Genomic DNA, 23,404 nt, shown 5'->3' with positions numbered 1-23,404 from the left:
CACTGTCTCGGGGCACAGAAGGCTCTCACCCCAGGAACAGATCTCAATCTGAAGCTCCTGAGGGTTCTCCCAGGCCCAGGCCCCTACGGTTTTGTTTCTGCTTGTTTGCTTTTTCAGGACACCAGCATCCACGTAACAACTACAGGGTGAATTTTGTCCCAGTGACACCTGTTGTGGGTCCATGTCCAATCCCGGCCCCAAGGACTGTCGGGGTGCAGCGTGGGCATGGAGACTAGCTCTAGGCGGTTCCCCCAGGAGCTCACCCAACCCGCCACAGACTTCCCTGCCAAGAAAGAGCAGGCAGACAAGGCTCTGAGCGCAAGGTTGTGATTTTGGGTCGTTTATTCCCACCCGCTGCCCTCGTCAGTGTCAGAGTGCCACGGGAGGTCAGGCTGGGAGCCGCTCGTTCTCCCCCCTGCCCGTTCACGCGAGGAGTGGGTCTCGTGAAAAGGATGTTTTAAAATACCGCAGAAGCAATGCGTATTTGCAAGCATTCAACCAAGAGCTGAACGCAGTCGTCACAGGATGATGCGTTTGGAGGTCGGGAGTGGGGCCAGGGAATTGCACACGGTCCCCCCCGGACATTTCAGAGGTCAACCGCTACCACTCCCCACAGTCATCCCAGCAGCTCTTTGCTCGGCCCTCCCTGACTTTTCCGGGCCTGCTGTCCTCATCGCGCCCGGTCCGGGTCTCGGTCACTAAAGGCCCTGGACAGCGAGGCCGACACCCCGCGACACCAGCACCACCCGCGCCGGGCACCGGGCGCGGGACTGAGGCCGCGGCGGGTCTGAGACCGCGCCAGGTGCGTTGCGCGTTAAGGACCCGGAAGCGGACGCCTCACGTGCTCTCCGGGAACTCGCCGGGCTCCGACCCAGGGGGCGGGGCGTCTCCGACTCTGCGTGCTTGCGTCATCGCGTAGGGGGCGGGGCCGCGGGATGAGGGGATGACGTATCGGCTGCGTAGAGCGACTGTGGGCGGGCCCAGGGAGCGGGCCTGCTGCTCTTAAAGCAGCCACGACGTTTCGAGTCCGGCAGCGCTGGCCTAGAGTCGCGGCGCCTTTAAGCGTCGCGGTGACACGTGTGTGAGGCGCCCGAGGCCCGGATGGTGCGTGTGCAGGGCCCGGGCGGAGCAGACGCCAGCGCCGCGGGCCTGAAGCCGGGCCCACCGAGGGCCGGGTAGGCTGGGGCCGGGTGGCGGCCGCGCGCGGGCCGAGAGAAGGCTGCGCGTCCGGCCGGGTGGAGGACTTCCGCGGGGCCTGGGGTGCGGGAAGGTGCGCCCTGGCGGGGGGGGGGGGGCGCACAGGGGACATGTGGGTACTCGTCCTCGAGGGGCTCAGGGACCCGTAGGGAGGGCCCAGGGCTATTCGGTTGGCCAGTTCGGGGCTGCTGTGTCCGTGAGGGGCTCGGGGGTTCACGGGAAGGGCCAGGAGCGCGCGTTCCGCGAGGGGCTCGGGGGTCCACGGGGAGGGTCATGGGTGCGCGGCCCGCGAGGGGCTCCGGGTCCGTGGGGAGGGTCAGGGGCGCGTCGTCCGCGCGGGGTTCTGGGGGCTCCACAGGAAGGGTCCGGGACGCTTCCTCTTTGCTGTTCCCGGGGAACCCTGACCTGTGATGGAGGGGAGAGCCTGCCCCAGCCAGGAGCTCCGGGGGGTCGGAGGAGGCAACTGCCTGTGTCGGTCGTGGACAGGGTCGTTACCCACGGAAGCATCATTTATGCAGAAACCAGACTCTCTGAAATGGCTTAAGTCAAAATCTGGAGGAGCCTGTTCCGTTGGGCAACAGTGCTGCAATCTCTTTTTTTCCTTTTAGTGAAAAACGTGGGAAAGACTTACCCCCGGAGAAGGTAACCTTCCTCAGGGTCATGGTCAAGGTGGATGCGAGTGGGTGAGGACAAGGTGGGAGCAGGGTGGTTAAAACACCCGTTTTAGTGGGTAGTGTCGAGTCTCCCCTGGGGTTATAGGAGCTAGACCGAGTAGCATTCTAAATCCGAGACCGATGAGAGAGGAAAGCGTCCAGCCTGCTCTCTGTAAGCGATTGCTGAGAATCCGGCCTCCAAGGAGAGGGAGGCTCTGCTCGCCTCTGCAGAAGAGCCCGGAGGCCCCCTGTGAAGGTGCCCCAGGGAGGCCGGGGCTCTGTCCATCTGGGGCTCCTCCCCCACCAGCACGTGGTTGACCCTGTGAGTCTTGAGTGCATTTCATCCTGGAAAAGTGAATTTACAGGGCGGAGGGAGAGTGAATATGAGGCAGCTGTGTCCGGCTGCTCTCGGAGGTGGGACTAGGCACCCAGGAGCCCGAGCTGTTCTGGACCATCAGCGACGCGGAATGGAGGGAGCATCCTTCCCGACTCTGGAAGAGCAGGTTGTCAGAGGGCTTGCTGGTGATTGCAAGGACGTTTTCTCTGGGTTCCTGCACCTCAGAGGGAAATAACTTTTTGGTTATTGATGTTTTGGACGGCATCGGTGACACAGAGGTCGATCTTTGTCAGAAGTTGGAAAATGACGTTTGTTCAAAAATCTCTGACTTCCACAGTGAGGAGTGGGCGGTGGGATAGGGGTTCTTGAAATTACTTCTCTTGAAATAAATCGGGTTATATCTCCCGAGTTCTGTTCGTCCCCTCGCTGTTTGGTCCCCCAACATTTGCCCTTGGGCCCATGTCTGTCTGTGCCCTCACCTGTGCACAGTGAGGTATGAGTCTTGATTAAAACAGGGATATTATGGGGCGATTTTTGTAAGACCGGGATCTTCAGTTTCCACATTGGCTTTTCTTCTGAGATCATGTTTATTATGCTCCCTCTTTATTTTGGTGTGGGTATGCTTTTATTTATGGATATGAAATACAATGTATCTGAAATTTGCTGTTGGTAACATGGGGACGGGAGAGGAATATGGATTGGGCCCACAAAGTAACTACTGATATGAATAAACAGAACGTGGTGGTCCCTATGTTGATTTCTCCACATTGCATATATTTAGAAGGAAAAAAAATGTATGTTTATTTTTGAGAGACAGAGCAGTGGAGGGGCAGAGAGAGAGGAGGACAGAGGATCCGAAGCGAAGTCTGCTGACAGAGAACCTGATGCGGGGCTCAGACTCCCGAGCTGTGAGATCATGACCTGAGCCAAAGTCAGACGCTTAACCACCTGAGCCACCCAGGCGCCCCCACGTTGTATACATTCGAACGTTTTCACCGCAAAATAATTTTCAGTACCTTAATTTTATGTAATCATAGTGATCGTGGATGGCAGGGACAAGAAATCTGCACTTAGCAAAGTGAAAATGTGGCGATTCTCTCTGCTCCTTCAATTTTTTTTTTTCTTTATTCTACTGGTCTATGAAACCTGGAAGTTGGAGGTGATTATTACCTCTCACTTTCTGGAAAGCATTTTGGACCGGAGCCCCCTGGAGATTTTTGGCCCCTGGACTTGTCCCTGGTTTGAAGGTTAGGACGCAGGGCAGAGGGCAGCGCTTCCCTAGTGTGCACATTGCAGAGTTTGTAGCTGGTGCGTTCAGTTCTTCTCCAGAATCTTCCTAAATCCAGCAGTCGACACTCCTTCAGCCTTAACACCGACTCTTCCAGGGAGATCGTCGGCCTCCCTGCTCTGTGTCCATGCAGTGGGGCCGAGGGGACCGTGCCTCACGTGGTGCTCTGTTCACCCCACAGATTCTGAATGACAGACCTGCAGCTTTGGTGATTTACCAAGCCAAAGGCGAGGAGCTCGGGCATCTGAGGGTCGCGCACCGCACCTGCCCGCTCTGGCCCAGAACCTGACCCCATGCTGCAACAGCAGCACGCCCAAGTTCAGACGTCCCAGGTAAGGCAGCAGAGGTTTCTGTGCATCTTCTCATTTCTCCGAGTTCAGCTTGCTCAGGTGGTGGGAACACTTAGATAACAACTCTCAGGAAAGGTTCTTTTGTTTCCTCAAATCAAAGAATTTGTGCTTGGTCTTTTTTTTTTTTTTTTTTTTTCAACGTTTTATTTTTTATTTTTGGGACAGAGAGAGACAGAGCATGAACGGGGGAGGGGCAGAGAGAGAGGGAGACACAGAATCGGAAACAGGCTCCAGGCTCTGAGCTGCCAGCACAGAGCCCGACGCAGGGCTCGAACTCACGGACCGCGAGATCGTGACCTGGCTGAAGTCGGACGCTTAACCGACTGCGCCACCCAGGCGCCCCTGTGCTTGGTCTTTTAAAGATAAGTTCCAGGGTGCCTGGGTGGCTCAGTTGGTTAAGCATCCCACTCTTGATTTCAGCCCAAGGTCATGATCTGACGGTTGTGGGTTCGAGACCTGTGTCAGGCTCCGCACTGAGTCTGGAACGTGCTAGGGATTCTTCCTTTCCTTTTCTCTGGCCCTCCCCTGCTCACGCGCACGTGTGCCTGTATGCACTCTCACCAAAAAAAAAAACTTTTTTTTACGTTTATTTATTTTTGCGAGATAGAGATACAGAGCACAAGTCGGGGAGGGACAGAGAGAGAGACACAGAATCCCAAGCAGGCTCCAGGCTCTGAGCTGTCAGCACAGAGCCCCACGCGGGGCTCAAACCCTTGAACCGTGAGATCATGGTCTGAGCCGACGTCGGACGCTCAATCGACTGAGCCACCCAGGTGCCCCTTAAGTTTCTGGGTTTGTTTGCAAAAATTTTGTTTTTTCAAGGATTTTATTTATTTCATCTTTTGAAAAGTGTATTTATTTATTTTGAGGGAGACAGAGATAGCATGAGAGGGGGAGGAGCAGAGAGAGAATCCCAAGCAGGCTCTGAGCTGCCAGCACAGAGTCCAATGTAGGGCTCGGACATACGAACTGCGAGATCATGACCTGAGCCCAAGTCGGACGCTTAACTGACTGAGCCACCCAGGTGCCTCTGAAGTCATGTTTTTTTTTTTGTTTTTTTTTTTAATTTTTTTAACGTTTATTTCTCTATCTCTGAGAGACAGAGGCAGAGCATGAATAAGAGAGGGACAGAGAGACAGGGAGACACAGAATCGGAAGCAGGCTTCGGGCTCCGGGCTCCGAGCTGTCAGCACGGAGCCCGACACGGGGCTCAAACCCACGAACCGCGAGATCATGACCTGAGCCCAAGTCGGACGCTCAACTGACTGAGCCCCCCCAGTTACCCCATTTACTTCTTTTATTACATGGATGTGTGTGTGCAACCAGGGTGTCCTGTGAGAGTTAGCGTTTCCCTGTTTGTGAGCACACACTAGGACCACGAGGTCACCTTTTGAAGGCGGGTGTGGCCGGCGGGAGGTGCACCGTCCCGTGTGGAGCAAATGCACGTTGCGCGGCTCGCCTGGCGCCCGGTGCCGTCACTGTGTGTTCGGCGCTGTTCGTGGAAGCACCTGGTCTTTCTGAGAGAAGCACGGCCTCTGCTCCGTCCAAGCGGTTGGTGACACGTTTCCGTGTTTTACGCTTCCTTTGTAGGGTTGGCAGCCGGTCCAGAGAAGCTTGTGTGGTGGCTAGCATCCGTAAAGACCAACGACGGGATTGCAGAGAAGTGATGCTTTGTTCCTGGGACCTGGGTACTCGTCGCTCTGTGTCCCTTCTTGTCCCCACGGTGATGCACCATGCCAATAGTCGATAAGTTGAAGGAAGCCCTGAAACCCGGCCGCAAGGACTCGGCTGACGATGGAGAGCTGGGGAAGCTCCTGGCCTCCTCTGCCAAGAAAGTCCTTCTACAGAAGATTGAGTTCGAGCCAGCCAGCAAGAGTTTCTCCTATCAGCTGGAGTCCTTAAAGAGCAAATATGTTTTGCTGAATCCTAAAACGGAGGGAGCCGGTCGCCACAGGAGCGGAGATGAGCCTCAGGCCAGGAGACAGGGTATAGACGCACGGTTGGCCGGCAGGAGGGGTCTCGATGTGTGTTGACCACGCAGATGGACGGAGCGTTGGCCGAGTGGGAGGCACAAAAATAGAGATGTGGTCAGAGAGTTGGGAGGTTTCAGCGGGGTCGGTGGCTTTCAGTCGTAGAAATAACGACACGGGGTTGGTCAGAAAGAGATCCGTGACCTTCGAGAGGCCTTGGAACTCGTGTGCGTTTCATCAAAGGCGGGGCTTGGAAACGAGAGGAGAGGGCTGGGCCTCAGCATGCGGGGGCCTGGCCCCTCTAGCCGTTCGTTCTCTGAGCCTCGCCTTCCCATCCATGGGGGGCTCCTCGAATTCCAGACCTGTGCGGTCTGCGAGGACCGTGGGATGACCGGGTTTTCTCCCGGGCTTTCTAGTAACTCCCGGTGGGCGGGAACACCAGTTAGCCTTTCACGCCGTGTTTTGGCCACGTGCAGGCCGAGTGTGCCTCTTGTGGTCCACCTGTGCGTGGACTCAGGCCCTTGTTTCTTCCCTCCTCCCTTCTCTCACAGGCAGCGAGCATGCGTACGAGAGCTGTGGGGACGGCGTCCCCGCCCCACAGAAAGTGCTCTTCCCCACCGAGCGGCTGTCTCTAAAGTGGGAGCGGGTTTACCGCGTGGGAGCGGGGCTCCACAACCTCGGCAACACCTGCTTCTTGAACTCGACCGTACAGTGTTTGACCTACACTCCGCCTCTGGCCAACTACCTGCTCTCCAAGGAGCATGCTCGCAACTGTGAGTGGGAGGGGGCGGCCTGGGGGTCGTGGGGGACCGGACGGTGTCCCGCGGAGACAAACCCACGTGCTCACGGCCTGGCAGCCCTCAGCCCGGGTCAGATTTCGGAGTGACGTTCGTGACGTAGTAACTGACAAAACCTGAATTTGTCGTGTGCCCGCAGCAGGACGGGCCGTGGCAGCCAGTCTCAGGTAGAGCGTTGGTCCCGAACTCTTGTAAAAAGGAGTTCCTAAACGGAGAGAGGGGTTTTCAAAAAATACATCCAAACTACGTGTATCCAACGACTCTATACATCCGTTATTGTACCAGTCAGCGTTTTATGCGCATTATAAAACATGCCCCCAAGTAGAAATTTAAAATGGGTAAAAGGGGTGAAATAAAATGTAACTTACCAAAACTGAAGCAAGTAGAAAGTTTTAAAAGCCTTGTAACTAATAAAGAAATTACAAGGGTGGATTAGATCTTCCGATGAAGAAAATACCAGGCTGAGACGACTTATGGGTGAGCTTCATGAAAATTTTGAGAAACAGTTCGTTGCCATGCTTCACAAACTCTTCCAGAGAATAGAGAAGGAGAGAAAAACCCCCCAGCTCGTCCTATGAGGTTCTAATAACTTGGGGAATGAAATTAAACGAGTACAACATAAGACAAATTACAGCCCCATCTTATTCACGAATGAAGTTAAGAAACTTCTAGACAAACAACTACCAAACTCCAGTCTTTTTTTTTTTTTAATTTTTTTTAAATGTTTATTTCTGAGACAGAGACAGAGCATGAGCGGGGGAGGGGCAGAGAGAGAGAGGGAGACACAGAATCTGAAACAGGCTCCAGGCCCCCAGCTGTCAGCACAGAGCCCGACGCGGGGCTCGAGCTCACAAACCGTGAGATCATGACCTGAGCCGCAGTCGGACGCTCAACCGACTGAGCCACCCGGGCGCCCCCAAACTCCATAGTCTTTTAAACACTGTGAGCAGTTTGTGTTCATCGTAGCCCTGCAAGGATGTTCTAAAATGTGAAAATCTCCCAAGTGTGACTGTTAAATGCCATGATCCTGATAGTGTTGTTGGGAAGTTTGAATGAATCACGGGAAATGCTCAGAATGGTACTTGGGCCACAGTTTAGTGCCGTGTAAGTGACTGCTAATTTTGCTTCCTTAATTATTGTATCAGCAGATGAAAAGGGAACGGTCACCTGCAAATAAATGCCCAAAAAAGAAATTGATGATGAGCTTTTAGTAAAGCAGCAATAGGAAGGAGTTTCCTTATCTTGATAAATCGTTATCTACCAAACACGAAAAAACAAAAACAAACAAAACCCCCCCCAAAGTTCTCAATAGGAAAATATTGGAAGCATATACTCTTCAAAACACAGCGTGAAATAAGGGTCCCTGTCACCCCTTGTGTTGAAGATGTGTCCGTCTCAGCCAGAGTGGTGACGTGGGGGGAAAAAGGAGAGAACGCACCATTGTTAACTTGAAAATAACGTTCCTAAGAAAAAAAAAAAAGAAAGGAAGAAAAGAAAAGCGAAAGAAACTATAAATTAGAAATTTGGCAACGTAACTAAATAGGTCAGCGTACAAAAAGTTAGTTGAATTTCTCCATGCCAAACAAGTTTTAAAAAAAAAGTTGCTACTATGAAAAAAGTTTGTAATAGCAACAAAAATGATAAAGTGTCTAGACTTAAATTTACCAAGAGATCTCTCACTGAAGGACGTTACACAAGAACCTACATACACGAAGATAGCTGCCTTCAGAAGGAAGCCTCGCTGTGATAAAAATGTTGGTTCTCCCCAGGTTAACGTAGACTCGTTAACGTAACTCCGGCTGATTCTAGAATGTATACGAAAAAGCAAAGCAAAGGACTCAGTATCACCAGGACGCTTCTGAAGGAGGCTATAGGGAGAGAGATGCCCTACCAGCTAGGAAGTCTTGTCACGTAGAGAAACTAACGTGTCGAGAGTATTGGGTCAGGGAGGGACAGACTGACCAGGGCGGTGGAGCAGAGCCCAGAAACAGATCTGCACGTATCTGGAAGTGTGTTACCTACAGACTGCTCTTTCACGTGTCTCTCATTTTAAACAAACGGAACTTTGAAAGAACTCAGGCTTACATCTGGGAAGAGTGAGATAGGACCCCCATTTCACAGCGTAGCCGTGCACAAAAGATGCGTTCAAAATTTAATATCAGAAGCAAACATCACACTCTGATAGCAAACGTTGGCAACTATCTTTCTGACCTTAGGAGGGGAGATTTCTTTTTCTTTTTTTCTTTCTTTCTTTCTTTTTTTTTTTTTAATGTTTATTATTATTGAGAGACAGCATGAGCAGGGGAGGGGCAGAGAGAGAGGAAGACACAGAATCTGAAGCAGTCTCCGTGCTCTGAGCTGCCAGCACAGAGCCTGACGCGGGCTGGAACTCAACAGACTGCGAGATCATGACCTGAGTCAAAGACGCTTAACTGCCTGAGCCCCCCCGGGGGGCCCCAGGATAGGAGATTTCTTTTTTTTTTTTTTTTAATTTTTTTTTTTTTAACGTTTATTAATTTTTGAGACAGAGAGAGACAGAGCATGAACGGGGGAAGGGCAGAGAGAGAGGGACACAGAATCGGACGCAGGCTCCAGGCTCTGAGCAGGCTCCAGGCTCTGAGCCATCAGCCCAGAGCCCAACGCGGGGCTCGAACTCACGGACCGTGGGATCGTGACCTGAGCTGAAGTCGGACGCTTAACCGACGGAGCCACCCAGGCGCCCCTGGGATAGGAGATTTCTTAAACAGGACTCAGCACTAACTATCACAAATGACGAATTCAAATGCATTAACAGTAGCAACTTTGGTTCACAAAAAGCACTTGAAGGAAATCAAAAGGCAAACGGGGAGCTGCGAACCAGAGGCAGAACCTGGGACGCGTCGCCAGCAGAGGATCACTGCTGAGAATGTGGAAAGAATGCAGACCAATAAGGGATGGACAACCTACACAAAACTAAGTGAAGATTATGAACCAGCATTTTACAGAAGCGGAAGCTCGCGGTCAGAAGGACAGGGAGAGATGGTCAGCCTCGCTCGGAACCAGGGAAACGCCAGCACAACCGGGACCGGTACCACGGCCCAGCTCTGTGATGGGTGAAGATTCAGAAGCCTGACGACACTGAACGTCAGGCAGCACGAAGGTGAGCGAGAGCCTCTGACGCTCGTCTGCTCTGGCCTCTTCCAGATACTCTCCCGGCCAGCAGTTCTGCAGGAAAGCTCCGGGACACGCGTGTCACGACACCTGTGTAAACACGGCTGCCAGCAGCTCAGGTGCCCGTGAACAGAACGGATCCCAGAGTCACGGGTGGGCCTGGGGCGGAGCGGCCCCCGGTGGTGCAGGAGCGCGAGTGACCCGCTCCGCCGGTGAATCCGAAGGCCACAAGGCAGAGTGAAGAAAAAGTCCCAGAAGACCGCGTACGGCGTGAATTGCTGTTTATAAAGCTGAAAAAGCAAGACGACACAGTATTTAGGTACACGCGCGTGGGAGAAGGCTAAAAAAGAACCATGATTTTTTTAGTTGGTACGCAAGGAAAATAGGAAATCAGGCTAGACCTGGGGCAGGGAGATGGGAGCGAGAGAGGGGCAGCGGTAGGGTAAGAGGTTTGGGTTGTGTGACGTGTTCGGGGATATCAGCTGTGTTCTTTGTTATTTCGTGAAAGAAACTAGCATTTTGTAACGTCTTGGGATCGGAATGGCTCTGTGGCTGCTGCAGTTAAAATACTGAGGCACTGTGCACGCTGGAGGCGTGGCTGGTTATAAGTCTCTATTTCCGGTAGCGACCTCGGTGTCATTAGGGTTGTTTTGGGTGGACTTCCAGTAAGACCAGACTAGGCTTTCTTTGCTTTTATCTCGTGGTGGTGGTGGTGGTGATGACCCTACCCTGCCCTAGTTTTGTCCTGCCCTTCTCTGCACCGCTGCCCTTCGTTTCTGCTTTCTCTGCGGCACCCGTCGTCCACCTTATTAGGGCTGATGGAGGGACGTAGGAAACACCCATAAGTCCCTGCATCCCATCCATCACACCTGGCGCGTGGGAGCGAGGGTGTGAGGTGGGAGCCACCGGGATCGGCCCTGTCGGTGGTGGGACGTCCCCCGTTCCCTCAGGTTCCCTCTCCTGGGAGGGCGCCCGCGTCGCTCTGGGTCGCTCTGCCGAGTGCTGGTGAGCCTCAGTGTCTAAGGTTTTTTGGAGTAAAAGTATTGAGGGAAGTTTTAGTAGTTTTCCCCTGTACCCCACTGGCTGTCTGAGTGACCCCGAGTGGGCTTGGGCTGTCGTCTCTTCCTCCGCGAGTATGTGCTGTTTGGAGATCCTCAAGGATCCTGAAAAGTATCGCCAGAACTGCTACACGCTGGCTGGACCGCTTCGGCACCGGGATCTAGCCAGAAAACCGATGTTAGTATTTTTTTTCCACCCCCCACACGGAGCTCAGACTCATGACCCCGAGATCAAGAGTCGCACCCTCCACCGACCGAGCGCCAGGCGCCCCCAGACTTGCCGCTCTGAGCGCACGGCTGAGCGGCACGAGGTGCAGTCACGTTACCATGCGGCCACCCGTCCAGCTCCAGAACCCCATCGTCCCAAGTTGAAACTCTGCCCATGACGACGGAGTCCACGTCCCCCTCCCCGGCGCCCCCCATCCTGCCTCCGTCTCTGTGAACTGGCCTGCTCCGGCTCCCTCGCACAAGTAGAGTCCGATGGCGTTGGGCCTCTCGTGTCTGGCCGACTACACCAGCGTCTCGTCCCCGAGGTTCGTCCCCGCCGTCGCGGGTGTCAGGGTCTGCTTTTCTGTTCCAAGCCGAACACCATTCCGGTGTCCACCTGCACCACACGTCGTTACCCATTCCCTTGTTGTTGGACACTTGGCTTCTGTGCTTCAGCGCTTGTGAATAACGCCGTGAACGGTGTGTGCGAATACCCGCTCGAGACCCCGTTCCCCGTCCTCTTGGGTGTGCACCCTGCAGTGGAATGGCTGATTCCCACGGGAATTCCGTTTTTGATTCCTCCAGGAGGCGCCATACTGTTTCTTTTCACAGCCCCTGCGCCGTTCCACGTCCTCAGCAACAGTGCACAGGGTTTCCAGTTTCTGCACGTCTTCGCTAATGCAAGTTCTTTTCTGTTTTTCAATACTAGAGTTCTTATGTGCGTGTGGTGAGCAGGCCGCATGCCGTTTCAGTATCGATTCTGAGACGGGCCTAAGTAACTGGGTAAGGAGGAGTGTTTGATTGATTGGTTTGTGGTACAAGCTGGGCCTGTTTCAGAAGTAACATAGGGTATGTGGAACAGCAGGTATCCTGCAGAATTGAAGACGCGCCTGCCCCGGGACCCAGAAGTCCGTCGTGGGCGTATGCGTTAGAGAAGGTTGCACACAAGGAAGCAGGTGCGGGACTGTTTGTGGGAGCAGAGACACAGAGTCAGCAGGAAGCATGTAAGTGAACCGTGGTCTGTTCCTGTGGTCAGATACTCCAGCCTACGTGAAGGAACCACAGCCACGTCAGAACTGCGGAGCCGTTCACACTGCACGGCGTAGTTTACGTAGGCTAAGCATAAACACGCTTATTGTTTGTGGGTACACACGCTCGTGCCTTAGCGCGATAACTACGTGAGCGGGAGCAGTTGTGACCTAGTTCGGGATCGCGGTGACCTCCGATGAGGGCGTGTGGGCAGTGCAGGGGAGGAGACGTCGCTGTCACGGCAGTGTTTTCCTTCTGGAGCCCCTAAAACGGGTTGGCGCTCAATGGTATATAGGCTTTGTACTTCTCTGCATTTAAAAGATGTCGTCATTTGAAATAAAGGTTAAGACGTACCACCGTCCGGCCTGCTGGCCGAGCAGCAGCAAATAGTTGCACACACAGCAGGGGCTGGCGGAGCGTGGCCTGTGGTCTCAGTCTGGCCCGCTGCCTGCTCTGTAGGTCGAGTTCCGAGGCGCACATCCCGCCCGTTGAGGTACGGTCTGTGGCTGCATGGTGTGCTGCCTGTGCTCCCCAGAGACGGAGCCACATCGTCGCGGACGGTGTAAGAGCAGACGGCTCCCCGACCTGGCTGTACTTAACCTCCCGGGTCTATACGGAAGAAGCTCGCCAAGCCTTGAGACGGCAGCGGGCAGTTTCCAGAACCAAGAGAGCAGAGGTTCCCACATCTGAGGAGCAAACTAAGAGTTGTCGGGGGAGCCTGAAGCGTTCACGTTTATGGACCACGTGATCCAGCTTAGAAGTTAGGAAAAACATGTTCCAAACTTCATTTTGAAAGTCAGACTTCCCGCTTCTAGTAAGTAGCACCCAGGAAATATGTAAAGGGCCTCAGGTCAGCAGCGCCAGCTCAGGGTGGTGGGGTACGTGCTGGAAGTACAACTTTGGATGGGTCACGGCCCCCCACGCTCTCCAGCAGAGGAAATGCTTCCTTCGTGGACAGTGGGCTGGCTTCAGGGCATCTGGGACCCCTGTGGCCCAGCCGTTCCCTGGGCCGTGTGGCGAGACGTCTCGGGAGCTCCCCCCTCACGGTGACCGCCTCGCCCCGCAGGTCACCAAGGCAGCTTCTGCATGCTGTGCGTCATGCAGAACCACATTGTGCAGGCCTTCGCCAACAGCGGCAACGCCATCAAGCCCGTCTCCTTCATCCGAGACCTGAAAAGTAAGAGTTCGTCTGCGGTGGGCGCTGGGGAGGTCGGAGGAGGGGGTGTGTGGAGGAATCAGGAACGAGGCGACAGTCTAAGACTTCCCAGAAGAGCACTCGGGCGCAGGTGGTGGCGCTGGGGTCAGCGGGGAGGGCTTCGCGTGGGGGTGTGCGCTGCCCTCCACCCTGAAGCATGTGGAGGTTCGGGCCGGGCGGGGGGGGAGGGGCTCTTGTGAACATCACAGGAGCCACTTAACACAGACTGACTTCCCTGGTTCTGAAAGTCGTGTGTGGTGCCGTTGTGATCGTCTGTGCTGTGCGTGGGCTCCTGGAAAAGTAGTTGACCAGTGGATTCCACATCCTTGGTGACTGGTGTCTCGTGGCCTCTGGCTCTTCTGTTAAGCATGGAGCGTTTAAGCTCTTAGGTCTCGGTGGGGAAACCTCTGCCATGAGGACGGGACACGCACTTTACGCAGAGCCCTCGATTTCCTCACTGGCCGCTTTGCAGGTGCTTCCCGTTTACCCTTGGGACAGCGGGGAACCGGGGCAGAAGGTGTGAGCTCTCCCCTGCCAGTCTGATGCTTCTGTCTGTCTGCAGAGATTGCCCGGCATTTCCGCTTTGGGAACCAGGAGGATGCACACGAATTTCTGCGGTACACCATCGACGCCATGCAGAAGGCCTGTTTGAATGGCTGTGCCAAGTAGGTGTTTCCCTTCACCCGCCTCTCCTCAGAGGCTTCACCCCTGTTCCCGCGGAGACGGGAGACGTGCCCCTGTCCCCAGGCTTACCGCTGTAGACCCTGCCTTCCGGGTCCTTGACCTTAGACCCTGCCTTCCGGGTCCTTGACCTGCTGATGCTCACATGAGGGACTGCAGGGCCCCCCCGGGGCACCTCCGAAGGGGGCGGTGGGGGCGGAGCTCTGTGCCCACAGCTCGCCACAGGGAGGATGCTCTGGCAGGTCTGTGTGAGGGTCGTCCGCTGTCGTCCCGGACTCTTCCCGTCTTTAGAAATCACCTTACTATTTTGATACGGAGGATGGCGGGGTAGGAATTACGTCTTTATGAAAGAACTTGAACGTTCCAGGGTAGGAGGTTTAGGATTTTTGAGCTTACTTTCTGCACGGTTACTGTTCCTTCATTCTAAATTTGAGAGCATGCGACGGGTCGCCGACTTTATGCCGCGTCTTGCCTTTTGTGACACGGTTGCCATCGGGGATGGCCGGTGTCTACGAGGTCACGTAGTACATGCTGTAGTGCAGGGACGCCTCGGGAGCCTTCCCGGGAAAATTCCACTGTGCTCTTACCCTGCAGGAGGCCTCCTAGGACGGGTCACCCCAGGCTCCGACGGGGGCAAAGGGGAGGCGAGCAATGTGGCCTCACTGCCATGCACGTGGGTACAGCACGTCCCCAGCAGTGGTTGCCAGGCCTGGTCTCAGCACGGAATCACCTGAGAGGTTTTAGGACAGCAGCTGACACCCCCCCCCCCCCCAAAACACACACACACACACACACACACACACACACACACACACGCCCAGTTACCCAGGCCCTCCAGGGGTGGGAGAATGCGGGAGGGATGGGTAAGGTTGGGGTTGGGGCCCGTGGGCGGGAGTCGTCCAGGTTTGTGGTCTGGAGAGCCAGGTAGGTGGCGGTGAGCCTTCCAGGTTGGGGCACAGAAGCGGAAGATGAGCGGGTCCGACGTCAGGTGAGGTACGTGTGGCCGGGCACCTGCACAGCGGGGAGTTGGGTGCTTTCCACGCCCCCGTCCGTGAGAAAGGCGTCGCTGGTCTTCGCGAAGTGAGACAAGAGTGGCGTAAGCTGAATTCGTTTGATCTGCAGGTGGAAGTGACTTTTTTTCTTTTTGATTTTATTGAAGATTTTCAGTTGAACTTGTGAATGGAGAGTATGCATAACGTTTCTACTTCATGGAACTTCCTGGCACCGGTTCTGACCCGATGCATGACGGTGGGGGTTCGTGAGTGTCCCCGTGCACCTGACACAGTGTAGTCTGTAGTTGGGGTCGCCCGTTGCGCGTCCGTCTCGAGGCCTGTGCCGTCAGTCCTGCTGGCTGTCCCCTGTCTGCACTCGCTTCTCCCTCCTTGGTGCTGATTCTGGGCGGGCGCCAGCCTCCTTGTATCTCCTGGAGCTTTTGCTTTGGAAGCGTGGCTGTGGTCAGATACAACCACCGTACCTTTGTTGGAAGTCCGTTTCTGCCACGGGCAAGTTCAGCCCCCTTCTCGGGTACTGTGACTTAGTCCGGCTGTGATACTGCTCCACGATTACCCCAGCACATCTGCTGTGTTTCCGTCTCTCCGGTTTTCCTTTGCTCGGTAACTTGTGAACTTTCGGCTGGTGCTTAGGACAACCCGCGTCTGTTCCCAGTGACGACTCTGCGTGCACCCTTGGAGGTGGCCTTCCTCCTCTTTTCTGGACCCTTTGGTTTGTCACTGCTTCTTGTGCTCCGTCCCTCTGTCCTTGCCTCTCCTCTCACGCCTGACTCTTGGTTGAGTTATCTCTTACGTTGTCGGGACTTCAGGTTTCATGTGTTCTCCCCCCACGTTCATCCCTTCCTTTGCCTCCGTCTTACCCCCTGTTAAATAGGCCCAGGGCTGCCTGAGGCGAGTCCCTCTCTCTCTCGTCCTTGCAAGGACCTTCCCTTAAAGGGTGCACGGTCTTTCAAGTGTGACGGCTTCACAGGAACGTTTGTAGAGCTGACCGTGGTCGGTCAGCTTTCCTAGACACCCGAGCAGTGCCCAGAGGTGACGTTCGTGGTGGGCAGACCTCGACTCTGGAAATGTCTTCTTACCGGTAGACTCTGGAGACTTCTTCTTATGCCTTACGCAGCGGGCCCGTGGTGTCCGAACCACACTTTTGAATCGGCTCAGTTCTGAGTGTCTGGGCTTGAAAACGTGCAGCAATCACTTAGGCGGGCGCCGTGCCCCCAAACGCGGGGTCTCCCGGTGGGGGCGCCGGGGCATCTCCGCCCGGTCCGGGGCGGCGCCCCACACCCATCTCAGGGCAGGTGCGTGTTAAAGGCCTCCCTGTCACGTCTCCCTTGGCCGGGGTCTCCCCCGCAGGACCCCCTCTGTCTGGCGGCCCTTTCTTCACCTCGACCGCTCCTCCGGACACGTTCCTGCCTTGTCGCGCCCCTCCCCCGAGTTCACTTGAATCTCATTTCCTTCGGGCCCCGCGTGATTCCCGCTTCGTTTCCGACCCGATCTCCTGTTTTTTTCCCCCCGTATCGGTTAACTTTCTCCGTTTGCTCTTTTCTGTTCTTGGTTCTGAAACTTCTTACGATGGTTTTCCTCTCCCCAAATGCTTGTGTGCGGATCTTTACTTCCGCTTGGGATTTTGTCTTCTGCCTTGTGTGTGCTTTCTGGGGGCTCGTCTCCAACGGACGAGGTGGCTCTCGTTCACTGCCCTGTCCTGATGGTGCCGCGCAGGACTGGGGCCGCTTGGGCGCAGCTCCTACGCCTGGTGGCTCCTGTGGTTCTCAATCCAGGGTGCCGTGAGCGCACCTTCTGTCCTGGGCGCCACAGGCTGGACGGCCTGTGGCGTGTGTGTGTCTCAGGACCCTGTGTCCCCTCCTGTGCTCCGCTCGCCCTTCCCCACCGTCACCTCCGCAGCCACTCTGGTGGCAGGCGCCCCGAGCCTCGCTCTCCCGTGGGCTCCCCTTCCTGCAGGGACTCTGGGCGATTCCCAGCTGCCTCTAGGACTCAGGCTTCTCCAGACCACCCTTCAGACGTGGAGTTGGCTCTCTGGGATTGGGTTTTCTCCTGCCTGGGGCTAGTGTGAAGCTTGAGCTGGCTCTGCCTCGGGCCGGACGGACGGCGGGTTCCGTGCGGTGGTTTGCCCCTGTTGGGACAGGCTCCTGGCTGGCTTGGGGCCACCTGGGTCTCCACAGCTGCCGTCACATGTGGCTTCCCACACGCTTCTGGCGTGTGCTGGGATTGTGTCCTCCACGGTCTGGGGAGTTAAAACATCCCTCCTTTCGGCGAATGGTGGTGGTGATACATGGCAGTGTTTGGTTTTCATTTCCTAACTCTACAAGGTGAAAACGTGCCCTTGTGTCTGTCGGTCCCCGTGGTGTAGACTTGCGCGCCTCAGCGAGCTCCCCGGGTCGGGGCCGCCCGCACGCTGAGGCAGAGAAGGGGCCAGGGCAGGGCGCCGTGGGGCGTGTGTAGAGGTGGCGGGGGGAGGCATCCGCAGGGCTGGGGGTGCAGGGGAGGGGAGAGGGCTCCCGTGGCTCCACTTGGCAGCTCGGTGGGAGGCTGAGGGTTGTCTTGGATCCTGGTTGGTTAATGGGGCCGGGGATTTGACCGTGACCCATGAGAGGGCACGGGGGAGGGTGTCCCTGCTCACTCCCCCTCTTAGCAGGTAAGAGGCTTGGACATAGGACAGCCAGGCGTCGGACAGGGGCGGGGGTGGGTTCCAGAGGGATGGGGCACTTCTGTCGTAGACTGGGTGGGCACACAGGCGCGTTTCCCTGGCCTCTTATTTCCCGTCAAGGGTGGGGGGTCGGGAGGGGGTTCTTGAGGCAGCTGCTGTGGGGAGCGGCCGGGGACCCGCTGAGGGGCAGGGTGAGCGTGCCCGCGTGGTGGGGTCACGGGCCATGTGGTGGGGTTTCCCCCCGGCGCGCTGGGTCGGGGTGACTCAGGCGGGGGCTGCTAACTGTCATTCCCTTGAAGGCTGTGGCCTCCTTTCCAGGTTGGATCGTCAGACACAGGCAACCACCCTGGTCCATCAGATTTTTGGAGGCTATCTCAGATCGCGTGGTAGGTGAAGACGCTTTCTCTACGCCCTTTTCAGGGAGGAGGATGTCAATCAGGGAAGGCTGAGAGTCCGCGCCCAGGTGGGGCCCTTTCCTGGCGGGCGGACCTGGGCGAGCCTCGGAGGCCCCGGTCTCCTCTGAGATGCACCCTTGGCCGACAGGCCCACTGTTCCCGGAGGAGGTCTGGAGCAGAGCCTCCGGCACGTGTAGACGAGGGTGGCGTTATTCTTTCTGAGCCCCTGAGCTCCTCACGTGCGGCCTCCGCCCTGCCGCTGGGGCCTGGGGCCCGCCGAGGCCACGGTCTGGGACGGAGGCCGTCGCTGGGCTGGCGGCGCACGCGGGCGGGTTCTCGAGGGGCCGGCGGCCGGCCGAGGGCTTCTCCCAGCGCTGGGTGTTGGAGACGTGGGGGTGGCGCGCTGGGGGCGCCCGCCCCCGCCCACTGCCGCTTGTTCCGTTGCAGTGAAATGCTCGGTGTGCAAAAGCGTCTCAGACACGTACGACCCCTACTTGGACGTAGCGCTGGAGATCCGGGTAAGGACCACGGCCGGCTGTGCTGGGTCACGTTTGCCGGAGGCCGGGGAGGCGGGGGAGGGCCGGGAAGCAGGGATGGCGAACTACCCAGGCAGGTAGGGAAAGAAATGCCGGGAGCGTCACCGCCTTGAAGTAGGGGCCGCCGTTTTTGCACGATGGCTGCTGGCCTTTTCCCTGTGTGCGTTGCTTTCGTTTAAAACAAGATAAAACGTGGCTTTGTGTCCCCGAGGCATGAGGGGTGAGCCACGGTACGTGCGGGACTTGGGCAGGGAGCCGCTGGCAGGCGGGCCTTTGGGAGAGCAGCCTCGTCTCGCTCCGGCGTTCTGGTGCCGCAGCCGGGGCCGGGTCACCTGTGCCCAGGGTGTGGGGCCAGCGCGCCTGGGAGTCGTGCGGTAGCTGCCCTGACCTGTGTGGCCGGGGTCACAGTCTGCCTCCACCCCCCCCTCCCCCCCGCCCTGACCTCCCCTCCCACCCCCACCCCCACCTCCCCTCCCACCCCCGGCCCACTCCTCTGCAGCACATCCTGGGTGTCAGAAGGTGGCAGCCGGCAGGCCAGTTTGGATGCAAGTAAATTGCGATTCGCTGCCTCAGCCTGAAAAAGACCTTACATTTGGCATTTCTCGAGTCAGCCTTTTTCTTCTGCTGCTGATTCATTTCCCCGTTTTTGTCCTTCTCAGCAAGCCGCTAATATTGTGCGCGCTCTGGAGCTTTTTGTGAAGCCAGATGTCCTGAGTGGAGAGAACGCCTATATGTGTGCAAAGTAAGTTCCGTTTTGCTCACGGCAGAGAGCGAGCCATCGGGGAGGACCTCCGGCCGCCTGACCCGGCCCTGCGGCCATCCCCGCCCCTCCCCAGAGGTGACCGCCACTCACATTTCTTGAGGAGGATATATAGATCTTAAGACTGAAACCTCTTCGCGATGCAGATGGAGTGGCCACGGTTTTGTAGCTGGTGTTGGTTTGCGTCGCACTTAAGATGCGCCAGCCCCTGTTCTGAGCGCTCCTCACCCGGGAAGCAGGTCCCTTGGTGACACAGAGCGGCAAGGCGACCCCACGTGGCCCTCTGCCGTCCCGCCTCTTGGACGAGCTGCCTTCTGTGGCCTCCATCAGCCACGGCAGACGTAACTGTGACCCCGTTCTGCTAAGGGTCACGTGGATTTTACTGCGTGGGCGTTGTGCTTTGTATTGGCTCCTTCAGAAGCTATAGTCGCTGAAGATTCTTTTTCTTTTTTTATTTGCTTTGAAAGAGAAAGAGAGAGAGAATATATCCCAAGCAGGCTCCACACTGTCGTTGCAGAGCCCAACGTGGGGCTCGAACTCACAAACCACGGGATCGTGACCTAGTTAGATGCTTAACCGACTGAGGCACCCAGGCATCCCCACCCCCCCCACCCCCCCCCCCCCGCCAAGAATATTTTTCTTGATGCTTTTCAGAGTCATTATTCCTGCCCTTCCTTTCCCTCTCCGAGTCGGCCTCCCTGTGCCCTGAAAGCTGTTTGCTTTCCTTGTCTTCTCGCCCCCCATCCCCTGGTCTTCCGGCTTCACGCTCAGTGATTTCCCGCCCGCGCTGCATTACTGGGCCACACCCGCTCCAGCTCGCTCCTTCCTGTGTGTGGGGGGTTGCTTCCCTGTGTGGGCAGGTGCTTCCTCAAGGCTTTACAGTCTCCAGCTCTTCGGCGGCCCCAGGTCCCTGTGGTAGCGTTCCTTCATTTAAGTCACGGGGATTCGGATCTAGGGACGCAGAGCACGAACTGATCACCTTTTCCACCTGCCGCCCCTCACAGATGCAAGAAGAAGGTTCCGGCCAGCAAGCGCTTCACCATCCACAGAACGTCCAACGTCTTAACCCTCTCCCTCAAACGCTTTGCCAACTTCAGTGGGGGAAAGATCACGAAGGTGAGTGTTCACTACAGTGTCCAGTCTGCTCGGTCGGCCGCCTTTAAAGAAGACAGGTTCCGTGGGGCGCCTGGGGGGCTCAGTCGGTTAGGCGTCCGACTTCGGCTCGGGTCATGATCGCTCGGTTCGTGAGTTCGAGCCCCGCGTCGGGCTCTGGGCTGATGGCTCGGAGCCTGGAGCCTGCTTCGGAGTCTGTGTCTCCTCTCTCTCTCTCTCTGCCCCTTCCCTGCTCGCACTGTCTCTCTGCCTCAAAAATATATAAAGATTAAAAAAAAAAAAAAAAAAAAAGTTAAAGAATACAGGTTCCATGGGGCACCTGGGGGGCTCAGTCGGTTGGGTGACCGACTTCGGCTCAGGTCATGATCTCACGGTTCATGAGTTGGAGCCCTGTGTCAGGCTTTGTGCTGACAGCTCTGAGCCTGGAGCCTACTTCGGATTCTGTGTCTCCCTTTCTCTCTGCCCCTCCCCTGCTCACGCTCTGTGTCTCTCTGTCTCTCAATAATAAATAAACGTTTAAAAAAAAAAAAAGAATGCAGGTTCCAGGCTCTGCCCCTGAGCCAGTGACTTACAGTCTCAGGAAGACAGGGCTTAAGAGCCTGCATTTTTGTAGAATCTTCGAGTGATTGTTATTTTTTTATCTTTTTATTTTATTATATCAAAGTGAGTCATTTATTTAAAAAAAATTTTTTTATAGTTTATTTTTGAGAAAGAGAAAGCGCAGGGGAGGGGCAGAGAGAGAGAGAATCCCAAGCAGGCTTTGCACCACCTGTGAAGAGCCCGATATGGGGCTCGAACCCATGAACCGTGAGATTGTGATCGGAGCCGAAATCAAGAGTCAGATGCTTAACCGACCGAGCCACCCAGGCGCCCCATAAGCCTTTTATTTTTTAACTTAATTTAATTTTACTTTACTTATTTTTAAGTTTGTTTATTTTGTGAGAAAGCATGTGCACTCACAGGTGGGGGAGTGCCAGAGAGAGGGGGAAAAAGGGGGAACCCCAAGCAGGCTCTGCACTGTCGGTGGGGCCCAAACTCACGAACTGAAATCATGACCTGAGCCAAAATCAAGAGCTGGACGCTTAACTGACTGAGCCTCCCGGGAGCCTCTATTTTATTTCATTAACTTTTTAAAGTAATCTCTGTGCTCAACATGGGGCTTGAACCCACAACCCCGAGATCGAGAGTCAAGTGCTCTCCAAGCTGAGCCAGGCCGGTGCCCCTGCACGATGGCGTTTTTAGCAGAAGATGTCATGTCATAAAAGCGGTTAGAGCTGACGATGTGGTTTGGGGAGGGCACTTATCTGAGCCTCAGTTTCCTTGCTGGCAGTGATGCGGTGATGGGGGCTGACTTAGAGCACCGTTTCCCAAACTTGTGTTCTGCACAATGTCTGTGCTGCGTGTTTACAAAAGACCGTATTTTGTGCGTACAACTGTATTGTACTTTGAAAGCATCTGCCCAGCTGAGTTTGGGAACTGCCAAGCTGCAGTTCAGCAATTCTTTGGAATTAACAGGCCTTCTCAGAGCCTTTATTAATAAGCTGTGTTGCATTTTGAATTTCCAAGAGGAGACTTAGGTTATGAAGGGTTTTCTGAAGTTAATTGTTGGGAGATCCGGTCATTCATTCATTCATTTTGCTCATACTTAACGTGCTTACGTCGTACCGTGCCATCAGTGCTCTGGGAAGTCGGCGGGACTTAGCGGTAAATGAGGTCATTGTGGTTTTGCCCTGAAGAGCTCATATTTCACCTTAGTATGTCCCGGAACTAGTTTTCCATCAGAAAACTGTTTGATCTGGGGGCCCATATCTGGCAGGATTGGATGGGGGCCCGTGAGTTTAGTGTGTGTTGAGTTTGTTGAGATTCCGAGTTTGTCATTTTCGGCTCAGGTCACGGTCTCATGGTCCGAGCCCCTTGTCAGGCTCTGCACTGGTGGCTGATGGCTCAGAACCTGCTTGGGATTCTGTCCCTTCTCTGTCTCTGCACCCCCCCCCCCCCCAAAATAAATAAGTAAACTTTTTTTTTTTTTTTAAATTTCTCTTTAAAAAAGAAAAGTACATATTCCAGGTCTCTAATGGTATAAAGCTCTGAAACAGTCAGAGCTGATAGATGGTGACAGAAATAACAACAGTGAGTATTTGAGATGGAGTATCTCCCGGGATACGAGACTTCCGGCTTGATGTCTGTGTCTCGATAGGAATATGGGTCAGTACGCGTTTGTCAGACTCCGCTCCGTGGTTCACACTACGTAACTCATACTTCATTTTTATTTTTTTTTTTATTTAAAAAAAATTTTTTTTTCAATGTTTATTTATTTTTGGGACAGAGAGAGACAGAGCATGAACGGGGGAGGGGCAGAGAGAGAGGGAGACACAGAATTGGAAACAGGCTCCAGGCTCCGAGCCGTCAGCCCAGAGCCCGACGCGGGGCTCGAACTCACGGACCGCGAGATCGTGGCCTGGCTGAAGTCGGACGCTTCACCGACTGCGCCACCCAGGCGCCCCACTCAAACTTCATTTTTAAAGCGTCTGTTGTGTATAGGCAGAGATGCAGGTAAATCTCTCGTTCAGAGGTAATTTTGTTTTTGAGAGAGACAGAGAGAGAGAGGGAGGCATGAGCGGGGCAGGGGTGCAGGAAGAGAGAGACTTAAGCAGGCTCCATGCCCAACATCAAGCACGGGGCTCGATCCCACAAACTGTAAGAATGACCTGAGCCTTGTTTCAAAAAAAAGGGGGCGCCTGGGTGGCTCAGTCGGTGAAGCGTCCAACCTCAGCTCAGGTCATGAGCTCACGGTCCGTGGGTTTGAGCCCCGCATCAGGCTCTGTGCTGACAGCTCGGGGCCTGGGGCCTGCTTCGGATTCTGTGTCTCCCTCTGTCTCTAGCCCTCCCCCGTTTGCGCTCTGTCTTTCAAAAATGAGCAAATGTTAAAAAAAAAAAAAAAAGAATGACCTGAGCCAAAGTCGAGAGTCAGATGCTTAACCAGCTGAGCCACGCAGGTGGCCCTCAGAGATAATTT

The 23,404-nt window shown here is 55.4% G+C and overlaps 1 protein-coding gene across 4 annotated transcripts in view; it reads left to right on the top strand.

Moving 5' to 3' along the window:
- Positions 1-970: 970 nt before the first annotated feature.
- Positions 971-23,404, top strand: part of USP36 (ubiquitin specific peptidase 36) — a 36,725-nt gene continuing 14,291 nt past the window's right edge. For 2 of the 4 annotated variants that reach the window (XM_043585689.1, XM_043585688.1), the window contains exons 1-10: positions 1,035-1,175; positions 3,657-3,807; positions 5,416-5,811; positions 6,347-6,568; positions 13,103-13,213; positions 13,794-13,896; positions 17,903-17,970; positions 18,427-18,497; positions 19,175-19,257; positions 20,280-20,391. In XM_043585689.1, the coding sequence (XP_043441624.1) occupies positions 5,559-5,811; positions 6,347-6,568; positions 13,103-13,213; positions 13,794-13,896; positions 17,903-17,970; positions 18,427-18,497; positions 19,175-19,257; positions 20,280-20,391 (1,023 nt within the window). In that variant the 5' untranslated portion in view covers positions 1,035-1,175; positions 3,657-3,807; positions 5,416-5,558. Of the gene's footprint in view, positions 1,176-3,656; positions 3,808-5,415; positions 5,812-6,346; positions 6,569-13,102; positions 13,214-13,793; positions 13,897-17,902; positions 17,971-18,426; positions 18,498-19,174; positions 19,258-20,279; positions 20,392-23,404 lie in introns of all 4 variants that reach the window. The other 2 variants (XM_043585686.1, XM_043585687.1) reach the window with 2 other exon arrangements.

This window comes from Prionailurus bengalensis, chromosome E1 (genome assembly GCF_016509475.1).
Source record: "Prionailurus bengalensis isolate Pbe53 chromosome E1, Fcat_Pben_1.1_paternal_pri, whole genome shotgun sequence".
Lineage (NCBI taxonomy): Eukaryota > Metazoa > Chordata > Mammalia > Carnivora > Felidae > Prionailurus > Prionailurus bengalensis.
The sequence above is the reverse complement of the archived record's forward strand: the minus strand, read 5'-3'. Positions and strand labels throughout refer to the sequence as shown.